This window comes from Coregonus clupeaformis, chromosome 13 (genome assembly GCF_020615455.1).
Source record: "Coregonus clupeaformis isolate EN_2021a chromosome 13, ASM2061545v1, whole genome shotgun sequence".
Taxonomy (NCBI): domain Eukaryota; kingdom Metazoa; phylum Chordata; class Actinopteri; order Salmoniformes; family Salmonidae; genus Coregonus; species Coregonus clupeaformis.
Genome location: NC_059204.1, coordinates 47,132,508 through 47,156,210, shown reverse-complemented (window position 1 = coordinate 47,156,210; position 23,703 = coordinate 47,132,508). Strand labels below are relative to the sequence as shown.

At 42.1% G+C, this 23,703-nt stretch overlaps 1 protein-coding gene across 2 annotated transcripts; it reads left to right on the top strand.

Annotated features, from left to right (window-relative positions):
• On the top strand, positions 1–23,484 carry LOC121579649 (serine/threonine-protein kinase 26-like). Of its 2 annotated transcripts, XM_041894428.2 has the most exons (11): positions 1–458; positions 10,725–10,955; positions 17,943–17,999; positions 18,091–18,199; positions 19,594–19,751; positions 19,903–20,088; positions 20,225–20,373; positions 20,494–20,587; positions 20,709–20,771; positions 20,873–21,006; positions 21,888–23,484. In XM_041894428.2, exons 1-11 carry the CDS (start codon positions 408–410, stop codon positions 21,901–21,903), a joined length of 1,248 nt encoding a protein of 415 aa, XP_041750362.1. In that variant the 5' UTR covers positions 1–407; the 3' UTR covers positions 21,904–23,484. The 2 variants fall into 2 exon arrangements, with proteins under 2 accessions (XP_041750362.1, XP_041750363.1); XM_041894429.2 differs by lacking the exon at positions 21,888–23,484 and having other exon boundaries at positions 20,873–21,010.
• Positions 23,485–23,703: the final 219 nt, after the last annotated feature.

Sequence of the window (23,703 nt, the reverse complement as noted above, 5' to 3'; positions counted from 1 at the left end):
TAAAGCCAGCCAGCCACATCAACGTAGGTCTGACAACAAGTCGTCGACTGCTTGCACTTTTGTAGTGTATTTTTTACTTGCTTAATCCACAGATGAATAGCCTGTCGTAACAGCTAAGACATTGTTTTACAACTATAAATTAATGTAAAAACATCAAGATCGATGTCATGGAATAGTCAGTCGCCTTTTGTTTTGAAGTAGCTAGCCTAGCGTTAAGGCTGGGTGTGTAATGTTAGCTAGCTACGACGACTTTAGCAGTTAGCTACGTTTTTCAAAGGAAAAGAGGTTGCTACCGTTAACTAGCGAATAATAAACTGCAAACTGGGTTGCCTGACGTTAGTTCGTTAGTCTAGTTATCTAAAACGATTAACGTTAGTTCATTGGTTGGTTTTCTGTTATTCCTTTGGATGCGGAAGATGGCCCAGTCACCGGTTGCGGTGCAAGTGCCTGGGATGCAGGTAAGTGGAGGCCTCCCAACTTTTTCAACAACAACCACTTAGATAGCTTTCTTGCATTTAGTTGTGTAACGTTTGTTAGCTAGCTTGCAAAGCGTTGTTAGTTAGCTAGCTAGGTGTAAAGTGACACACTAACGTTAGCTAAGTAACTACAGACGCGAACTTAGCTAGCCTCTACGGGATCGGTGTCCCGTATACGGGACGGTTGAGCTAATGTGATTAGCATGACTGTTGTAAGTAACAACAAACTTTCCAGGACATATACATGTCTTATATGGGCAGAAAGCTTACATTCTTGTTAATCTAAATGCACTGTCCAATTTACAGTAGCTATTACAGTGAAAAAATACCATGCTGTTGTTTGAGGAGAATGCACAACAACAAAAAACGTATCACTTCAACTGGTTTGATACATTTACCTCTGAAGGTAAATAATGTACTTACAATCCTAAGGTTCCCAGAAATAAAATGTAGCATAGTTTTGTTTGATAAAATCCCATTTTTATATTCAAATGTAGTAACTGGGTTCTACAGTTTGAACCCCTGCTGTCTCTGGCTCCACACCCGCCCAGCCATCTAGATGTGTGAAAGTTAGTGTATAAGCTAATGATCATGTATGACATTCCTGGGAGTGTGTAAACTTACATTACATTTTATATTTTAGTCATTTAGCAGACGCTCTTATCCAGAGCGACTTACAGTTAGTGAGTGCATACATTTATTTTTTTATATTTCATACTGGCCCCCCGTGAGAATCGAACCCACAACCCTGGCGTTGCAAACGCCATGCTCTACCAACTGAGCTACATCCCTGCCGGCCATTCCCTCCCCTACACTGGACGACGCTGGGCCAATTGTGCGCAGCCCCATTTTGTATTACCATATCATTTTTGTATGTTCTCTATAGTTATGTACTTGGAAATGTATCAATTGACCAATTCGGCACATTTGGGCAAACTTGATACAAAATAGTCCAGTATTGCAATGCTTCACTGGATCAATCTGAAACTTTGCACAAACCCTGCTGCCATCTCGTGGCCAAAATCTAAATTGCGCCTGAACTGCAATATTATATTGTGGCCTTTCTCTTGCATTTCAAAGATGATGATGAAGAAAAACAAACATCAAAGTGTTTCCTTTTGAAATGGTATCAATAATATGCATATCCTTGCTTCAGGTCCTAAGCTACAGGCAGTTCGATTTTTAGGCGAAAATTGAAAAAAGGGTCTGATCCTTAAGAGGCTAGTTTTGTATCCAGTTGGTGGATTGCTAGACCGTTTTTGGAGGGCATGACACAAATCAGTTAGCTAACCAGCTTTATTAGCACTCAGGTATATAACGGCAGTTCACAGGAAGGAATGACAAATGTCTGACAATGAGTATGTTTAGCTACATGTACACTAATAATTAGATATTAAACTGATTATGGTAGTACTAGGCAGAGTATGGCAATATTTATGTACACACTTTACTCTGCTGATCTTAATCGGTTTAAGCTCAAAATCAAAGTAAGCTTACGCCAATTAAAACACCTGGTTTTCTGAGCAATCTTTAGAATTATTAGGACCTGTAGCTAAACTAGAGTTTAATCAGTGGTCCAGCGGTGTATTTGATCTGCACATGTACCAGCACCGGTAGCGCAAGCCTCCATAACCTATGCGCCCCAGTCTAAACAGTTCGCATACATTATGTCGACATTTTGTGACATTTGTGTTCATTTTGATGTTCGGCAGGGTTCAAGCAAAACATTTTTTCTTGAGGCTTGTCGAAGTTGGGGTAGCCGAATTCGACTCCCCTTCGTCGGTGATTGGTCGAGAGTAGGGATTCTTCAATGAAGTGTTTGTAATTCAATGACAGATGACTCTTCATTCACATTGTATCACGTGAGAAATACTGCACCAAACATTAGTTAGATGTAAAATTGCACATGCGAAAATAAGATGATGAACAATATAACTTGTTATCTGGGACATTGCCACTGACATGCCTCCAATGGCAGGTCTGGGTTCATTGTGTGAATTATTGCCAGTTTTTTATGTTAGCAATGCATCAGTGCAGCAAGGTATCAATTTAGCTAATGTGATCATATCACACCAGAGCTAGGCTACACGTCGCTCTCGCCACTCAAACTTCCCCTCCAGTTCATTTCCAATTTATAGTACAATATTTACACGTGTGTTGGGGGAAAATGTATTCATCACCCCCATTGCTTCACTAAAATTGATTAACCGATGATCATTAAGCTATGGACAGGTTGCGTGCATGTGTTTCTATTTTCTAATAGGTGTCAATTTCATCTTCATGCCTGTCACAGCTGTCTCTATATATCCTCGTCAGTGGCGTAAAGTACTTAAGTAGAAATACTTTAAAGTACTACTTAAGTCGTTTTTGGGGGTATCTGTACTTTACTATTCATATTTTTGCCTACTTTTACTTCACTACATTCTTAAAGAATTTTTTTTACTTTTTACTCCCTACATTTTCCTTGACACCCAAAAGTACTCGTTACATTTTTTATGCTTAGCAGGACAGGAAAATCGTCCAATTCACACACTTATCAAGAGAATACGTGGTCATCCCTACTGCCTCTGAACTGGCGGACTAACTAAACACAAATGCATCGTTTGTAAATTATGTCTGAGTGTTGGAGTGTGCCCCTGGTTATCCGTAATTTTAAAACAAGAAAATGGTGCCATCTGCTTTGCTTAATATAAGGAATTTGAAATGATTTTTATTAGAACCAAATACTTTGACTTTTACCTTAATAGAAAGTTACTCAAGTATCTACAGTGCATTCGGAAAGTATTCAGACCCCTTGACTTTTTCCACATTTTGTTACATTACAGCCTGATTCTAAAATAGATGAGATTCTTATATTTTTAATCCATCTACACACAATACCCCATAATGACGAAGCGAAAACAGGCTTTTAGAATTGTTTCCAAATGTATTACAAATAAAAAAAATGGAAATACTAATTTACATAAGTATTCAGACCCTTTGCTATGAGACTCGAAATTGAGCTCAGGTGCATCCTGTTTCCATTTATCATCCTTGAGATGTTTCTATAACTTGATTGGAGTCCACCTGTGGTAAATTCAATTGATTGGACATGATTTAGAAAGGCACACACCTGTCTATATAAGGTCCCACAGTTGACAGTGCATGTCAGAGCATGAGCCATGAGCTCGGGCTCCCGAGTGGCGCAGCGGTCTAAGGCACTGCATCTCAGTGCTTGAGGCGTCACTACAGACCCCCTGGTTCAATTCCAGGCTGTATCACAACTGGCCGTGATTGGGAGTCCCATAGGGCAGCACACATTTGGCCCAGCGTCGTCCGGGTTTGGCTGGTGTAGGCCGTCATTGTAAATAAGAATTTGTTCTTAACTGACTTTCCTATTTAAATAAAAAAATGAGGTCAAAGGAATTGTCCGTAGAGCTCCGAGACAGGATTGTGTCGAGGCACAGAAGGGTACCAAAACATTTCTGCAGCATTGAAGGTCCCCAAGAATACAGTGTCCTCCATCATTCTTAAATGGAAGATGTTTGGAACCACGAAGACTGTTCCTAGAGCTGGCCGCCCGGCCAAACTGAGCAATTGGGGGAGAAGGGCCTTGGTCAGGGAGGTGACCAAGAATCCGATGGTCACTCTGACAGAGCTCCAGAGTTCCTCTGTGGAGATAGGAGAACCTTCCAGATAGACAACCATCTCTGCAGCACGCCACCAATCAGGCCTTTATGGTAGAGTGGCCAGAAGGAAGCCACTCCTCAGTAAAAGGCACATGACAGCCCGCTTGGAGTTTTCCAAAAGGCATCTAAAGGACTCTCAGACCATGAGAAACAAGATTCTTTGTTCTGATAGACCAAGGTTGACCTCAAGTGTCATGTCTGGAGGAAACCTGGCACCATCCCTACGTTTAAGCATGGTGGTGGCAGCATCATGCTGTGGGGATGTTTTTCAGAGGCGGGGACTGGGAGATTAGTTAGTATCGAGGGGAAAGATGAATGGAGCAAAGTACAGAGAGATCCTTGATGAAAACCTGCTCCAGAGCGCTCAGGACCTCAGACTGGGGCGAAGGTTCACCTTCCAACAGGACAATGACCCTAAGCACACAGCCAAGACAGCGCAGGAGTGGCTTCGGGACAAGTCTCTAAATGTCCTTGAGTGGCCCAGCCAGAGCCCGGACTTGAACCCCATCAAACATCTCTGGAGAGACCTGAAAATAGCTGTGCAGCGACACTCCCCATCCAACCTGACAGAGCTTGAGAGGATCTGCAGAGAAGAATGGGAGAAACTCCCCAAATACAGGTGTACCAAGCTTGTAGTGTCATACCCAAGAAGACTCAAGGCTGTAATCGCTGCCAAAGGTGCTTCAACAAAGTACTGAGTAAAGGGTCTGAATACTTATGTAGATGTTATATTTCAGTTGTTTATTTTTAATACATTTGCACACAAAAAAATACAGTTTTTGCTTTGTCATTATGGGGTGTTGTGTGTAGATTGAGGGGTGGGGGGGACGACAATTGAATCAATTTTAGAATAAGGCTGTAACGTAACAAAATGTGGAAATTTCAAGGGGTCTGAATACTTTCGGAATGCACTGTATACTTTTACTCAAGTATGACAATTGGGTACTTTTTCCACCACTGATTCTCGTAAATGTCTATGATAGGCTACATTGATTTAGCATTATCCTATAATTTATTTGATATTCTACAGAATGGATTTGAAGGCAAGGTTTTTAATACGTTTTTGGGAAAGGGCAAATGTGATTTGCCGATGCGTCTGAGTGAGATGCGCTGCAGGCGGCTTTGATGGATGGGTCCGTGTAGGAGTTCGCTATGTCCATTCATACAGTTTCCTAAAATAGGCCTAGCCTGTCTGGACTTCTTCTCTTTAATCAGAGAGAGAGAAAAAAAACGGTTTCTTGTTGCAGGATCAGCATATGTGTGAGGAATGACGACAGGTGCCAGTTTTGCGTTTCTTATCTTATTAAATGGGGTGCAACTGAATGAAACGTAGCCAAGCTCTTCATGATTTATCCTATAAGATGCATAACCTATATTCTAATATTTTAAGTAGCGTATTATTTTTTCCAGTAATATATGATTTTTCTCTCATTACTGCGTCCTCTAGCCACTTGGAACAACATATTGCCACAGAGAATGACCACAGCAGCGTTGGTGACGTAATGCGAATAGATCGGAAAAGTGGAGGGAAAAACTCGTCAGACTTGGTGTGAATGGTTTAGTGCGTCAAAATCGCAATCTGTATTTTTTTCAGAATTTCTCTCCAATCTGACATTTCTTAATTTGTATACTAGACTAATATTTAGAGATAATAACTTGAATAATAATAATGAAATGCTACTGGTAATAACAGTGTAATAGTGAAGTTGCAGAGAAAAGCCTCCCCATGGGTATGCCCCCATAGGATGACAAAGCCCCCATCCACAGGGCACGAGTTGTCACTGAATGGTTTGATGAGCATGAAAACGATGTAAACCATATGCCATGGCCGTCTCAGTCCCCGGATCTCAACCCAATTGAACAATTATGGGAGATTTTGGAGCGGCGCCTGAGACAGTGTTTTCCACCACCATCAACAAAACACCAAATGATGGAATTTCTCATGGAAGAATGGTGTCGCATCCAACCAATAGAGTTCCAGACACTTGTAGAATCTATGCCAAAGTGCATTGAAGCTGTTCTGGCTCACCCTATTAAAGAGATTTCCAAAGCCCTATTTAAAGAGCATCTGTACTTTTGTAAACTTTTTAGCCAGTAGTGCTCATGAGCCAAAAGTGGTCCCAGAAAGTTGCGTACTACATCACATGTCATTGCTCTCACTCTGCTGTGTGCATCTTGCTAGGTGTCACTCAAATGGCGAGGGGCTGAAGCTCATTGGCTAGAATTCAAATTGCTAGGGGTCTGGCCCACGTGGGGGAAAATCTAGGGAAAATGGCTAATTTTAGATAAGACAGTAATTCTGCTCATAGATTATGCATGTATGAACTACACATTGACACATCCAGCCCAAAGCGGGAGGTTTTAAAAATACTTAGTAGTTGCCAGGTTCAGGAGCATGTCTTTAAGACACTTTATGTTGGTGTTTCCTTTATTTTGGCAGTTAGCATTCAGAAAGTATTCAGACCCTTTGACTTTTTCCACATTTTTTACTTTACAGCCTTATTCTAAAATCGATTAAATAGTTTTTCCCCCTCATCAATCTACACACAATAACCCATAATGACAAAGCAAAAACAGGTTTTTAGAAATTGTAGCAATTTTATTATAAATAAAAAACGGAAATATAACATTTACATAGGTATTCAGACCCTTTACTCAGTACTTTGTTGAAGCACCTTTGGCAGTGATTACAGCCTTGAGTCTTCTTGGGTATGATGCTACAAGCTTGGCACACCTGTATTTGGGGAGTTTCTCCCATCCTTCTCTGCAGATCCTCTTAAGCTCTGTCAGGTTGGATGGGGAGCGTCGCTGCACAGCTATTTTCAGGTCTCTTCAGAGATGTTCAATCAGGTTCAAGTCCCGGCTCTGGCTGGGCCACTCAAGGACATTCAGAGACTTGTCCCGAAGCCACTCCTGCGTTGTCTTGGCTGTTTGCTTAGGGTCGTTGTCCTGTTGGAAGGTGACCCTTCTCCCCAGTCTGAAGTCCTGAGCGCTCTGGAGCAGGTTTTCATCAAGGATCTCTCTGTACTTTGCTCTGTTCAACTTTCCCTCAATCCTGACTACTCTACCAGTCCCTGACGCTGTAAAACATCCCCACAGCATGATGCTGCCACCACCATGCTTCACCGTAGGGTTGGTGCCAGGTTTTCTCCAGATGGGACGCTTGGCATTCAGGCCAAAGAGTTCAATCTTGGTTTCATCAGACCAGAGAATCGTGTTTCTCATGGTCTGAGAGTCCTTTAGGTGCCTTTTGGCAAAGTCCAAGTGGGCTATCATGTGCCTTTTACTGAGGGAGTGGCTTCCGTCTGGCCACTCTACCGTATAGGCCCGATTGGTGGAGTGCTGCAGAGATGGTTGTCCATCTGGAAGGTTCTCCCATCTCCACAGAGGAACTCTGGAGCTCTGTCAGAGTGACAATAGGGTTCTTGGTCACCTCCCTGACCAAGGCCCTTCTCCCCCGATTGCTCAGTTTGGCCGGGCGGCTCTAGGAATAGTCTTGGTGGTTCTAAACTTCTTCCATTTAAGAATGATGGAGGCCACTGTGTTCTTGGGGACCTTCAATGCTGCATAAATGTTTTTGTACCCTTCCCCAGATCTGTGCCTCGACACAATCCTGTCTCTGAGCTCTACGGACAATTCCTTTGACCTCATGGCTTGGTTTCTGCTCTGACATGCACTGCCAACTGTGGGACCTTTTTATATAGACAGGTGTGTTCCTTTCCAAATCATGTCCAATCAATTTAATTTACCACAGGTGGACTACAATAAAGTTGTAGAAGCATCTCAAGGATGATCAATTGAAACAGGATGCACCTGATCTCAATTTCGAGTCTCCTAGCAAAGGGTCTGAATACTTATGTAAATGAGGTATTTCTGTTTATTTTTAATACATTTCCAAAAATGTCTAAACCAGTTTTCACTTTGCATTATAGGATATTTTGTGTAGATTGATGAGATTCTTATTTTTTAAATCCATTTTAGAATAAGGCTGTAATGTAACAAAATGTGGAAGAAGTCAAGGGGTCTGAATACTTTCCGAATGCACTGTGTGTGTATATAGAAAGGCACAGGTGTTTGCCTTTGGTCTACTGAAAGTCTCTCTTGTGTATCCCTTGCCTTGGCAAATTATACATTGTTTAGGCTGCCATATGGTCACCGTTCACTAGATTTGGGACATGAAATAGGCCTAAGCCACTAGCTACAACTGCTGCTCTCCATTTACAGTCTGTAATCTGACATGGCTGAGAACCTTTCAGTGCAATAACGTTACATCATTAGGGCTCATCTCTGTCATTGATGATTTGAACATCAGAGGGAAGATTGCTCCATGAGAACAGTTGTGGGTGGAACTATGAAATTACTTTACCAAAGTGAGATGTTGAAAGCTTCCATGCTTTTTCAGTTATATTTTGTACACCAACTTATTCATTAGTGGTTTAGACCTTAAGGTGTTTTCTGTTTCAGTTTAGCCACACTGTCTAACACGTCTGAAATGTGACATATAAGGCAAGGAAAGTCAATTGTGACAAATATTAACATTCTCTCATTGAGTCTGAGGCAGTAGCTCATTGTCCTTTCTGCAGATGATTCTCTCCCTGCCATATTCTAGAATGCTCATTACAAAACATGGGCATTAAGGCTACTTTGCAGAACTCCAGTATTCCAGCTGCCTTGTGCGACAGCAGGAAGGCTGCATTGATAAGAGGTGGTTGATATTAGGAATTTCCCTGGGGCTTTATGACGTTTGTTCACCCTGCTTCTGGCAAATTAATTCCTAACTGCAGGATATCCACCTGTCTCTCTCCAGGGAGATCAGTAACTCCCTTATGATTTCATCTGTTGTTTTCTCGTATAGGCATTAGACCTACCTGGAGTCCAAAGTCTGATGCTAAATCAGGCGGCAAGCCTTACTGTTTTGTGAGACTGGTATGATACTGCCAACAATAACCAGTAGCATTGGCCACGTTCAAGTGTTGTTCTGTCAGCTTGAAGAGGGTGTGGCCTGAGAGGAAGTATTCCTTACTCTTTTCTTCACTCTTGTTTGCTGTGGGTAACACCTGAGTCTGAGCTAGGTTAGTTGTCAACAGTGCAGGGAAATTGGAAACGGTCCATGCACATGACGTGTGTATGTTAAATGTTGAGCATGCTGCCTGCATATTCTCTCCACAATATGCATAGAGGCCAATTCTCTTCAGCCTTTAGTTTTGAATCAGAATAGGTCTAATGAATTTAGATAGCTAGCTTCCTCCCAGGAAATTCTGCTGACTGAAGTTATTTCTAGCCAAACATGTTCTGCCATGGATGTGGTAACAAACTGATTAAGGTCCTGGCCTGGGCAGTCTCCAGATTAGCCTAGTGCTCACAGCTTTATATGAGGCAGAATGGTCTAGATGCGTGAGACATGGGGCAGGATACAGCCTCCTATAGCTGCTCTGGCCCTCTGACGCCATGAGCCAGGCTCTGCCCAGACACTAAAGCTGCTGCCATTCTAGGCAGTCCTGTCACACTGGAGCACCACACGCCCAAAGGTGACCAAAGACAAGGAAGTCATCTATTCCTTCCTCTGTGCCAACCTGCCTGACAGGGCTATTAATAGTCAGGGCAGGGAGAGATCAAGGCTAGTGCCACTGACTTCCACCACTCTCTGTACAGAATAATAAATCAGTGTTTACCCTAGTATTTCTTTCAGCAGCGGTGGTTACCAGTTAGCTGTTTTAAAGCTAATTTCCTGTAATTCTACAAATTCTTCCATGATTTATGCTGTGATCTTATGCCATCTGAGTGACTCAAACATTATAACCATATCAATGGGGGCCCCATGCCATTACATTTTTTTTTAAAGTTTAGATTCTCCCTGACTGTCTAGTTTTTATTTAGGTAGTTGTTAGTTCTCAAAGATTCTTATTTAAGAAATATATAGCTCCATTATCTTTTCTACATACTTTGTTTTTTTGGATTGGAGGCCATGATTTAGCAGCAGCGGGCTACCGCTGCTAAATTAATATAGCGGAAACACTGATCAATGCACTAGGGCATAAGTCTGTCTGTGGAACCTCATTTGCCCTGTGTCAGGTCAAAACACATCTACTTCCAAGTGTTCTCAAGGCTACACCCTTCACCTTTGATTAATTTATTTGCATCCAACAGGCTCTCTTTGCAAACATGCTTGTGGTTATCTAGGGATAGACTACATTGCAGCAACAGTGCAGATTAGGCTATATGGATTTTTCAAATTGGGTAGGCTAATCTTTTATAAAACAGTTGATCATCAGTTTTATATAGCCGGCCAATCAATAAACTATGCAGCCACACCGTTCAACGTTAATGAAAGAAATGGCAACTTCCTGTTTTCAACTCATTCAACAGTATAAACTAGCCACATAAAATAAGGCTGTTATGAAGGAGATTACGCCGAAACGTAAATCTCTTTTGTAGGTCTCGTGAATAAATGATCAGGTCTCTGCTGAAACAGTGCTCCTTCTTTTTTTATTTTCCTGGATCGTCACCTGTTGTAGTGTCCTGGGGTAAGGGATGTTGTTTTAGCCACATAACTGCTATGTCTCTGTCTCTGAACCTGCAGAACAGCCGGACGGACCCTGAGGAGCTGTTCACCAAGCTGGAGCGTATTGGGAAGGGCTCCTTCGGCGAGGTGTTCAAGGGCATAGACAACCGCACCCAGAATGTGGTGGCCATCAAGACCATTGACCTGGAGGAGGCTGAGGATGAGATCGAGGACATCCAGCAGGAGATCACCGTGCTCAGCCAGTGTGACAGCCCCTATGTAACCAAGTACTACGGCTCCTACCTCAAGGTAACACACACTGCAGTCGTTCCACCTCAAAAAGCACAAGAAAGAGGATTGACACCCACCATCTCAGATTGTTCTGAAATCGTTTCTGTAGTTAGAAACAAGATGAGCATTCCTGAAAGATTTGGTTGAAATATAATCTGAGAAATTAAGCAAATAGATTGCACCCAAATTGGCCATTTCTAAATATAGTACCTTACATCCGATTTGGATCATAATTTTTCCTAACAATGAGTAAGACATGATGAATCCAATAAAATGATCAAAAGCCACCCACAGACCCCCAACACCCCATGCCAATCCCACCACAACAACCAGTATAAAGTATCAGTTCTTTGTCTGACAAGTAGTATGGAGCTGTGGCTTGGAGTATTACTTTTTTATCCTATGTGTTTTCTGTAAGTATATGGAGTATCCAGCCAAAAAATAGCCGAAATACACAGCTAAATTATTGAATACTTTAATGACTTTACATCCTAGATTGGTAAAATTAGTTGTGGTATTGAGTAGAAAACATGACTTTACAATTAAAATGACTGAAAATGTATGAATTCAGTGTGTTAGTTGTTTTGGATATCGTGTGGGCCTAGGCCTATATGATCAGGACTATCTTCTAAGTAAGAGAATATTAAACCTTTTGTTTTACATTTAACCTGTCTTCTCTTGAGATTAAAGTCATATTTACAGTTTTACCTCAAGATATGAATTGCCACAATGATGTTTGTTCTTCAAATTATGTATTTTATTTGCTCTGCTGCTGTGGACACTTAGGGTAAGGAAACCAATGTCATTTTGTAATTTGGGTGAACTATCCCTTTAACAGTTTGGCCTATCAATCAATGTGGGTGGGATTGTCAGGGGAGGGGGCAGGATGTTTTAGTCACAGAGTTGGTAGGGTTTCAGACCTGTCAATCAATCACTGTGAGTGGGACTTTGAGGGAAGGCAGTAGATTAGTAATCTACTCAGAAAAAGGAGTCTAGTCTACTCTTTAAATATACTTTGTGGCAAAAACATAAGAAAAAAAGGTTGTGTTCTGTCAAGTAAACATGGATTCCCTGTTGAGAATCAATATAGAATAGCATATTGTAGCACAACATTTCAGGGGGAGGGAGTAGGGCTGTGGCGGTCATGACATTTTGTCAGCTGGTGATTGTCAAGCAAAAAACTGCCGGTCTCACGGTAATTGACCGTTAATTAACATAAACACATTTAGCATCTCCTGGCTTCCACGCATAGCCTACAAGCCACTGATGCAGACCTTTGGAACATCTACAATTAAATCCATGTAATAAATCCATGTAATATAGCCTACACCATCACAATAAATCCATTATTTATTTTAGACAGGGCTAAAGAAACATGATATGAAGAAAATGTAGTCTATTTCAGAAGAACAGAATAGCATACTCTGAGTTGTCCTTATGTTAGGCCCTGATCTGGCTATGCCATATGGCTGTGGGCTACAGTAGATTATTTAACAGACAAGATTTGCTTAGAATTCCATGGCATTATTTTATAGTATGAAGAATACAATTGAACATAGCTGAATAAAATAGAAATGCTATTTTCTCCAAACAATTTGAGGGAGTGTGCACATGTAGCTATTCTGTGTTGAGCGTTTAACAAAGAAACAGGTACTCCTATATGCTTAATTTAGAGTTATTTATGTAACTTTAGTTGTGATACAAATGTTGGGCTATATGTTTAGATTTTTAATACATTCTAAGGCTGCATGATGCGACTAATGATGATTTGAAAAAAGTCGTATGAAAGGCATGAGCTCTGCTTTGTTTTTTGCGCCGGTTGTACACACTTCATCAGTCTCTCATTCACAATTTGACAAGCACTTGCTAATGCCTCAAAATTCCCGGCGGCATCCCATTTGTGTAGCCGTAATGCCCCCTAATAAAATCCATGCCCTTCCCCCGGCTGTGTGCTCCGAAGCACCTCTCACTCACATGGCTCTCTGTCACGTGATCGGGTCTTTCTCACAGAGACATCGGGAACGCAACTGTGCGTGTCCTTATCCAATTCCGTGGCGCATATTTAAGATATGGGAAGAACTGTCCACATTTTACTTTTCGTCAGCCAACAAGATGAGTAGGGCTAACGAACAGCAAAAACCTAGCCTATGTCCATATACAATCCCCCATAGTACAAAAGTTGACCTATTCTGTGCAAGAAATAAATATTCCAAACATAGTCTGGGACAGTTGTGGGATGCGATACATCCCAAATTAATACAACCACTAGCATCAAAAAACATTTTTTAAGCAATGAGGCTGACGCAACAAATCAGAACGTTTTGCTTAAAATGTTGATAAACTATTAGGCTATTTCTTCACATTATTATAAGCGCAGCAATACACACGGCAGTAGGCTATAAGCGCGAATATTCCATTAGCGGGAAAACAGCATTCTCAAAAGTGACCGCAAATGCGATTATGCATGTAATGAAGTTCATAATAAAGGTGCATTTATTATGGTGAAAATGATCTTCCCCAAACTGAAACTCACGCGCTGCATATGTCTGCCAGTTAGGCTCTACATCTGTTGTAAAGCAGATTAATGTGCTTAATTTTAAGAAGTAATTTGGCCACTTTAGTTGTGATACAAACCTCATCAAAGTATATACAGTTGAAGTCGGAAGTTTAAATACACTTAGGTTGGAGTCATTAAAACTAGTTTTTCAACCACTCCACACATTTCTTGTTAACAAACTATAGTTTTGGCAAGTCGGTTAGGACATCTACTTTGTAATTTTTCCAACAATTGTTTACAGACAGATTATTTCACTTATAATTCACTGTATCACAATTCGAGGGTCAGATGTTTCCATACACTAAGTTGACTGTGCCTTTAAACAGCTTGGAAAATTCCAGAAAATGATGTCATGGCTTTAGAAGCTTCTGATAAGCTAATTTACATAATTTGAGTCAATTGGAGGTGTACCTGTGGATGTATTTCAAGGCCTACGTTCAAACTCAGTGCCTCTTTGCTTGACATCATGGGAAAATCAAAAGAAACAACCAAGACCTCAGGAAAAAAAAATGTAGACCTCCACAAGTCTGGTTCATCCTTGGGAGCAATTTTCAAACGCCTGAAGGTACCACGTTCATCTGTACAAACAATAGTACGCAAGTATAAACACCATGGGACCACGCAGCCGTCATACCGCTCAGGAAGGGGATGCGTTCTGTCTCCTAGAGATGAACGTACTTTGGTGCGAAAAGTGCAAATCAATCCCAGAACAACAGCAAAGGACCTTGTGAAGATGCTGGAGGAAACAGGTAGAAAAGTATCTATATCCACAGTAAAACGAGTCCTATATCGACATAACCTGAAAGGCCGCTCAGCAAGGAAGAAGCCTCTGCTCCAAAACCGCCTTAAAAAAGCCAGACTACGGTTTGTAACTGCACATGGGGACAAAGATTGTACTTTCTGGAGAAATGTCCTCTGGTCTGATGAAACAAAAATAGAACTGTTTGGCCACAATGACCATCGTTATGTTTGGAGGAAAAAGGGGGATGCTTGCAAGCCGAAGAACACCATCCCAACCGTGAAGCACGGGGGTGGCAGCATCATGCTGTGGGGGTGCTCTGCTGCATGAGGGACTGGTGCACTTCACAAAATAGATGGCATCATGAGGAAGGAAAATTATGTGGATATATTGAAGCAACATCTCAAGAAATCAGTCATGAAGTTCAAGTTTGGTCGCAAGTGGGTCTTCCAAATAGACAATGACCCCAAGCATACTTCAAAAGTTGTGGCAAAATGGCTTAAGGACAACGAAGTCAAGGTATTGGAGTGGACATCACAAAGCCCTGACCTCAATCCTATAGAACATTTGTTAGCAGAACTGAAAAAGCGTGTGCGAGCAAGGAGGCCAACGAACCTGACTCAGTTACACCAGCTCTGTCAGGAGGAATGGGCCAAAATTCACCCAGCTTATTGTGGGAAGCTTGTGGAAGGCTACCTGAAACGTTTGACCGAAGTTAAACAATTTTAAAGGCAATGCTACCAAATACTAATTGAGTGTATGTAAACTTCTGACCCACTGGGAATGTGATGAAATAAATCATTCGCTCTACTATTATTCTGACATTTCACGTTCTTAAAATAAAGTGGTGATCCTAACTGACCTAAGACAGGGAATTTTTACTAGGATTAAATGTCAGGAATTGTGAAAAACTGAGTTTAAATGTATTTGGCTAAGGTGTATGTAAACTTCCGACTTCAACTGTAGGCCTATGGGCTAGGCTACATTAGGTGTGGGACTCTGATTTTGAAAAAGTCGCAAAAAAGGCATGCACTGTTTCTTGCCTTACCGCACACAAGCTGGGCATCATTCACAAGTGATAATATACAGTGCATTCGGAAAGTATTCAGACCCCTTGACCTTTTCCACATTTTGTTACGTTACAGCCTTATTCTAAAATGGATTAAATACCTTTTCCCCCTCATCAATCTACACACACTACCCCATAATGACAAAGCGAAAACTGTTTTTTAGACATTTTTGCAAAAAATAAATACAGAAATGCCTTATTTACATAAGTATTCAGACCCTTTGCTATGAGACTCGAAATTGAGCTCAGGTGCATCCTGTTTCCATTGATCATCCTTGAGATGTTTCTGCAACTTGATTGGAGTCAAATTCAATTGATTGGACATGATTTGGAAAGGCACACACCTGTCTATATAAGGTCCCACAGTTGACCGTGCCTGTCAGAGCAAAAACCAAGCCATCAGTTTGACGGAATTGTCTGTAGAGCTCCGAGACAGGATTGCTTCGAGGCACAGATCTGGGGAAGGGTACCAAATAATGTCTGCAGCATTGAAGGTCCCCAAGAACACAGTGGCCTCCATCATTCTTAAATAGAAGAAGTTTGGAACCACCAAGACTCCTCCTAGAGCTGGCCGCCCGGCCAAACTGAGCAATCGGGGGAGAAGGGCCTTGGTCAGGGAGGTGACCAAGAACCCGATGGTCACTCTGACAGAGCTCCAGAGTTCCACTGTGGCGATGGGAGAACCTTCCAGAAGGACAACCATCTCTGCAGCACTCCACTAATCAGGCCTTTATGGTAGAGTGGCCAGACGGAAGCCACTCCCTCAGTAAAAGGCACATGACAGCCGGTTTGGTGTTTGCCAAAAGGCACCTAAAGGACTCTGACCTTGAGAAACAAGATTCTCTGGTCTGATGAAACCAAGATTGAACATTTTGGCCTGAATGCTACATCAGCAGCATCAGAGCTTGGAGAAGCCTAATTACCGTGACTAAACTTTCACGTGGAATTTGACTGCTGTCATGACTCGTGACCGCCGGTGTGGCAGTAATACGGTTATCGTAACAGCCCTAGGAGGGAGTCTAGTCTACTCTTTCAATTTAATTTATTGTGGCAAAAACCTAAGAAAAACTGTTGTTTTCTGTGAAGTAAACATGGGTTCCCTGTTGAGAATCAATATAGAATAGCATATTGACTCACAAATATCATATGGGGGGGGGGAATCACCAGATTCACAGGGAATACGTTACATAGGATAAAGAAGCAATACTCCAAGCCCAACTCCATACTACTTGTCAGTCATAGAGAACTGATACTGTATACTGGTTGTTGGGGTGGGTGGCTTAGACCATTGTATTGCATTCCTCATATCTTACTCATTGGTGGGAAGAATTTTGGTTTAGATCAGATGTTGGGTACTATATTTATTGAATATTATGTGAACCCTAAAAATTCAAATGGCCAATTTGGGTGCAATCAATTAACTTAATTTCTCAGCGATCAAATTACTACATTACTAAAGCTTTGTTTCAAGTTGTGAGTGTATACAGCTACAATTCAAAAGGAGGTGTTAATGTCTGTTCCTTAAACGGTAACGGCTCTGTCCGTACCATAGAAATACACAGTGTCACTTAACAGAAGAACCCTCTTTGTTACAATACCTGTATTTCTAGAAGAGAGGGAGCTGTGACTCACCCCTGTGGTTTGCCAGGGCCTTGAAATGTTTGCTGAGAGCGGTGTGGCGTGATGAATGTCAGCTTTTCCATCTTTCGCTCTGAGTATGCTCTTGTTCTGCAGCCCACCTTCTCCATCATGCCTCAGTCTGGAGCATAGTGTGAATATATGGGTCAGTTTGGGAGTCTTATTGGATGATATCCAATATGTTAGTGAAGTGGAAAACTCCCAGGCCTCACACATTGGTACTTGGCAGGGACTTTGTGTATCTGGGCTTGGGTAGAGGGCATTGGTGAGGTTGCCACATACAGTAGGTTCTTTCTATTTGCACATAAAATACATTCTGCATGGAAAACATGTTCACAGCCATGTGTAGCTCCTAGATGAGGTTTAAATTAAAATCATCGGAGTGGCTGCGGATCTGACTTTTCTGGACCCCTATTCCCGGAAGCTGAAGGTCCCGAAGCTTCTGCGCATGTGTGGAATTCTCTACTTATACACACAGTCTCTGCTTTACTCGTAGAGAACAGGCTACTCTGGCGAATGGTGCTCATTTAATAAAGTTAAATCAAATGTTTGCAAGATCATATAACGATAGTATTGTACATAAGAGAACCAAATATAATAGCATAGTATAACGTTACTGTAAGACTAAAAACACCACCGCAAATGGTCTTATTTTTCTCTCATGTGGCCACAACTGAACAGCGCGCTCCTCTAGTAAAGATATGGGCTTAACTAAGAAGATTTAAATGCATATCCCCATGAAACTGATTGGGATCAAATGGTTGGCATGCAGATGCTGCATGGACATTTCACCGGTAAAACTTTAAGAATGATAATGAATGATTGACAGTGAGAAATATGAAGGGTGGGTGACCACAAAAACGTGTACTTAAGAAGGCTAGAGGTAAAGAAACACGTGCAGAACATGATACAGATCTTTCCGGGGGTGGTTACCTACGGCTCCACAGCCTCGGCCTAAAATCATTTCTAATGGTTCCCTCTTTTCTATCTATCTGTGTACAGGGCAGTAAGCTATGGATCATTATGGAGTACCTTGGTGGTGGCTCAGCTCTGGACCTGGTAAGAGTTAGAATACGATATGTGAATGTTTCTTACAATGTCTGTTGGTGGGTTTGCGTATGTGTGTTCACTGTATATGTCTTGTGTCTAGCTGCGAGCAGGGCCATTTGATGAGTTTCAGATTGCGACCATGTTGAAGGAGATCTTGAAGGGCCTGGACTACCTCCACTCCGAGAGGAAGATTCACAGGGACATCAAAGGTGTGTGTAGAATATCTTTCACAGAGACGAGCTGCAGTATTACAGGGTTAATATATCAGGTAGTCAGAGACGAGCTGCAGTATTACAGGGTTAATATATCAGGTAGTCAGAGACGAGCTGCAGTATTACAGGGTTAATATATCAGGTAGTCAGGGACGAGCTGCAGTATTACAGGGTTAATATATCAGGTAGTCAGAGGGCGAGCTGCAGTATTACAGGGTTAATATATCAGGTAGTCAGGAGACGAGCTGCAGTATTACAGGGTTAATATATCAGGTAGTCAGAGACGAGCTGCAGTATTACAGGGTTAATATATCAGGTAGTCAGAGACGAGCTGCAGTATTACAGGGTTAATATATCAGGTAGTCAGAGACGAGCTGCAGTATTACAGGGTTAATATATCAGGTAGTCAGAGGCGAGCTGCAGTATTACAGGGTTAATATATCAGGTAGTCAGAGACGAGCTGCAGTATTACAGGGTTAATATATCAGGTAGTCAGAGACGAGTTGCAGTATTACAGGGTTAATATATCAGGTAGTCAGAGACGAGCTGCAGTATTACAGGGTTAATATATCAGGTAGTCAGAGACGAGCTGCAGTATTACAGGGTTAATATATCAGGTAGTCAGAGACGAGCTGCAGTATTACAGGGTTAATATATCAGGTAGTCAGAGACGAGCTGCAGTATTACAGGGTTTATATATCAGGTAGTCAGAGACGAGCTGCAGTATTACAGGGTTAATATATCAGGTAGTCAGAGACGAGCTGCAGTATTACAGGGTTAATATATCAGGTAGTCAGAGACGAGCTGCGGTATTACAGGGTTAATATATCAGGTAGTCAGAGACGAGCTGCAGTATTACAGGGTTAATATATCAGGTAGTCAGAGACGAGCTGCAGTATTACAGGGTTTATATATCAGGTAGTCAGAGACGAGCTGCAGTATTACAGGGTTAATATATCAGGTAGTCAGAGACGAGCAGCAGTATTACAGGGTTAATATATCAGGTAGTCAGAGACGAGCTGCAGTATTACAGGGTTAATATATCAGGTAGTCAGAGACGAGCTGCAGTATTACAGGGTTAATATATCAGGTAGTCAGAGACGAGCTGCAGTATTACAGGGTTTATATATCAGGTAGTCAGAGACGAGCTGCAGTATTACAGGGTTAATATATCAGGTAGTCAGAGACGAGCTGCAGTATTACAGGGTTTATATATCAGGTAGTCAGAGACGAGTTGCAGTATTACAGGGTTAATATATCAGGTAGTCAGAGACGAGCAGCAGTATTACAGGGTTTATATATCAGGTAGTCTAGCTCTTGTGCCAGTAGTGTGTCATGTATTGATTTCACTCATTGATGTTGTCATCATGGTTGTGTGTTTGGTTTGGCAGCGGCCAACGTGCTCCTGTCAGAGTGTGGCGAAGTGAAGCTGGCAGACTTTGGCGTGGCGGGCCAGCTGACAGACACCCAGATCAAACGGGAGACGTTCGTGGGCACGCCCTTCTGGATGGCCCCTGAGGTTATCCAACAGTCTGCCTACGACTCCAAGGTTACCAGCTTTCTGTTCTCTTCTGTGTTTAGTGGAGGGCACTTGAGTTGAAGGCTTTTCCTCTTTTTATGACATAAACATGCTGTCAAATCCCACAAACTTACTTCACATAATCCCAGTCCCTCCCTAACACACACTCACCCTCCTCCAGGCTGATATCTGGTCTCTGGGCATCACTGCCATTGAGCTGGCCAAGGGTGAGCCTCCCAACTCAGACATGCACCCCATGCGGGTCCTGTTCCTCATACCAAAGAACACCCCACCCACCCTCAGCGGAGACTTCTCCAAGACCTTCAAAGAGTTTATAGACTCCTGCCTCAACAAAGACCCTTCATTTGTAAGTACAATGCCTGAGGACTTTGTCTTTATTTCTCGTTCCATTACTTGACTATCTTGCATTATTTAATGGTAGTCCATATAGTCGTTGTTGGTTAGCCTGCCTTTAATTGTGGGCCAATTTCCCCCTTTTATAGAGGCCAACAGCTAAGGAGCTTCTGAAGCACAAGTTCATAGTGAAGAATGCCAAGAAGACGTCCTTCCTCACTGAGCTGATAGACCGGTTGAAACGCTGGAAGGCTGAGGGACACAGTGACGGAGACTCCAGCTCTGACGACTCTGACTCGTGAGTAGTGAAGGCTCTGAACATTGTACCCCTTACTGACAGTTGGTAAAGATCTGAGACCCTGTCTGAACTACAGTAACATTAAACCTGTGGATAATCCTATCTGTTGTCTGACTCCAGGGAGTCCAGCAACAAGGAGAATGACTCATCCCAGCCAGGCTGGTCCTTTACTACTGTTCGCAAGAAGAAAGACCCTAAGGTGTCCAATGGAATGGTGAGTTGGCCTGAGTGGGAGGACCAGGAAGAGAATGTAACTACAATGTTAGTTGTGTGATTAGTGGGCTAATACAAACAGTTGTGTCTAATGTTCTCCTCTGCTCTCCATTTGATGACAGGACCAAGACCTCCTGAAGAAGTCTGCCAGCTTGACCACACTGATCGCCCCGGTATTCACTGAGGTAGGGACTCTACATCAGCACTTTTTTATAACAGTTGTAAAAAGTAGTTAAGTAATCTATATTGTTTTGTCTTTCTGTCTATCCATTTCCACCGCTCTTAGCTGAAGCTGCAGCGCAGGGATGGAGAGATAAAGGGAGTGATAGAGGAGCTGGAGAAAAGCCTCCACCTGGCTGAGGACATCTGCCCTGGAGTCACAGACAAGATGGTCAACCGGATCATCGACAAGTTCCAGAGGTGAGTTCGGGGACAGCAGGGGAGTACGAGGGGAGGTGGGGGAACTAGAGGTAGTGATGTAGACTAGAGGATTGGCTGGGTGGTTGGTAGAAGTAGTGATGTAGTGATGTAGACTAGAGGATTGGCTGGGTGGTTGGTAGAAGTAGTGATGTAGTGATGTAGACTAGAGGATTGGCTGGGTGGTTGGTAGAAGTAGTGATGTAGTGATGTAGACTAGAGGATTGGCTGGGTGGTTGGTAGAAGTAGTGATGTAGTGATGTAGACTAGAGGATTGGCTGGGTGGTTGGTAGAAGTAGTGATGTAGTGATGTAGACTAGAGGATTGGCTGGGTGGTTGGTAGAAGTAGTGATGTAGACTAGAGGATTGGCTGGGTGGTTGGTAGAAGTAGTGATGTAGTGATGTAGACTAGAGGATTGGCTGGGTGGTTGGTAGAAGTAGTGATGTAGACTAGAGGATTGGCTGGGTGGTTGGTAGAAGTAGTGATGTAGACTAGAGGATTGGCTGGGTGGTTGGTAGAAGTAGTGATGTAGACTAGAGGATTGGCTGGGTGGTTGGTAGAAGTAGTGATGTAGACTAGAGGATTGGCTGGGTGGTTGGTAGAAGTAGTGATGTAGACTAGAGGATTGGCTGGGTGGTTGGTAGAAGTAGTGACGTAGACTAGAGGATTGGCTGGGTGGTTGGTAGAAGTAGTGATGTAGACTAGAGGATTGGCTGGGTGGTTGGTAGAAGTAGTGATGTAGACTAGAGGATTGGCTGGGTGGTTGGTAGAAGTAGTGATGTAGACTAGAAGATTGGCTGGGTGGTTGGTAGAAGTGGATTACATGTTACAATTTGGATCAGGTGGCCTTCAACTGTGTTTTTCCTGTGGACTTTCCCATCAGATTTTCTGTGAGTTAGTGGCATGTGGAGGGCAGGTTTAGACGCTTGATGAGGACCACGCCTCCAGAGTGCATCATCAGCCTCTATGCCTTTTCCATCATCCCCCCATTCCTTTTCCCATCATCCTCCATGCCTCTCCTCTGATCAGCTCCCCCAGGACCATTGGATGCAGGGAAAGAGGGAGGACTCCTGCTGTGCACACTCACTGATCTTATAACCAAAAAAGGATTTTTTTTAAATGTATATTTGTTGAAATATGTTTATGCTATTTTATTTAACCCCTTTTAAAAGTAGGCTCAAGCTGGTGCCCAAAGCAGAGAGTGTTACTGTTATAGTAGCCAATAGTATTTTAGTTTAGTAATATTTTAAGTTTTTTTTCTTTTCTTTTTTTTTATATAAGGATGTAACATCAATCTTCTGCTGAGCATAAGACATCTACTTAAGTCGGATATTAAGGATAGTTTACTGCTACTAAAAATGTTGAAGTAGCTATATTTTAGATGTTCAGTGTACTGCACTTGTTTCTGATGTCTAGCTTACCATCTTCATAATGTCACTTGTAGCATTTAGAAACCTGCTGTTTGGAGAACTGCATATCTAGTCAAACCACAGGAGTTCAATACCTCTGCTGAGAGCAGTCCGTGGGTGGGGAAAGGCTCAGACCAGTGAATGTCCATAGAATGGAAACTTCTGTTCGGTGATAATTGGAAAGGGGTCGCTTGTTTGGGCATTAGGAAAGATTGTACAGGAAATGGGAGGACTTTGCTGCGCAAAAGATGTATCATGCTCTCTCATTCCAAAAGATACAAATCATATCTATCTTATGGGATCTTAGCTCTATAAGGGCAATCCCATTGGAGCCTTTGGAGATCCACTTCTGAAGGAAATATGCACTGCACACACTTTGACGGGGGTGGAGCTTTTTCTAAATATGCTTGCTAGTTATTTCCCTACTTAGACTAGATCTCAAGGGAGATGGGGTACTTTTCTGTCTTAAAGACACTATGCTCTCCCTCTACCAAAAATACTTGACAAGTGCGCAAGTGAAATGGCAATGTCGGTATTGTGGACGTGTAATGTTTGAAACATTGGTCTGAGTCCTTGAGGACTCTACGTGGAGTCACGTCTCTTTGAACAAATCCCAAATAAAGATTTTCTTGAATTTTATCAGCCAAGCTCAGACACATACAAAAGGGTGCCATCTTTGGTGTGGTGGTGACAGAGCCCCTTTTGGAAGGGAGGAAGTATGCCAACTAAACATCCAATGGTGCCTAAAACTTAATTGTAGTGATATTCTCTATTTAATTGTGGTCATGTATCATCGAATGCATTAAATATTAATAATACATTTTGCCAGAGTGTTTCAAGTTTGTGAAGGCAATAAGGCATTTGATCATTGCATATTTTTGTATTTCCTCATAAATGACATGCAGATGGAAAACAAGATTTTTTTTATATTTCTGTATCTGAACTTTATAAAATAAACTGTTGACTTAGCTTTACAGGAAGCTGTCAAATGTATATATTGGATAGTCTTTGCTTCAATCGTTACAAAATTCATTTTGGTTTGGTCTTGAAAATAAATATTTAAATTATGAATTCCTGTGTTTCTTTTATTGAATTTGTCAGTATTCCATGAAAATACATGTAATTGCATCAGTATCTTTCAACGGCAGTTGTCTACAGTATTACTATTTGTTTCTGTAGTCGGTCCACTTTTCCTGTTGTGTGCAGCTAAGCAGTTCACAGAAATAAGTCCTTATTCTTTCCACAATCCTTGCAGTCTTTGGAACCAATGTCTATGTGCAGAAACCCCAT

Bases quoted from the DNA above. Each gene is read 5' to 3' on its own strand.
- LOC121579649 (XM_041894428.2), top strand. From the start codon at position 408: ATGCGGAAGATGGCCCAGTCACCGGTTGCGGTGCAAGTGCCTGGGATG. The intron at 18,000-18,090 runs GTAAGAGTTAGA...TCTTGTGTCTAG, and splicing joins GTGGCTCAGCTCTGGACCTG to CTGCGAGCAGGGCCATTTGA. The intron at 19,752-19,902 runs GTTACCAGCTTT...ACCCTCCTCCAG, and splicing joins AGTCTGCCTACGACTCCAAG to GCTGATATCTGGTCTCTGGG.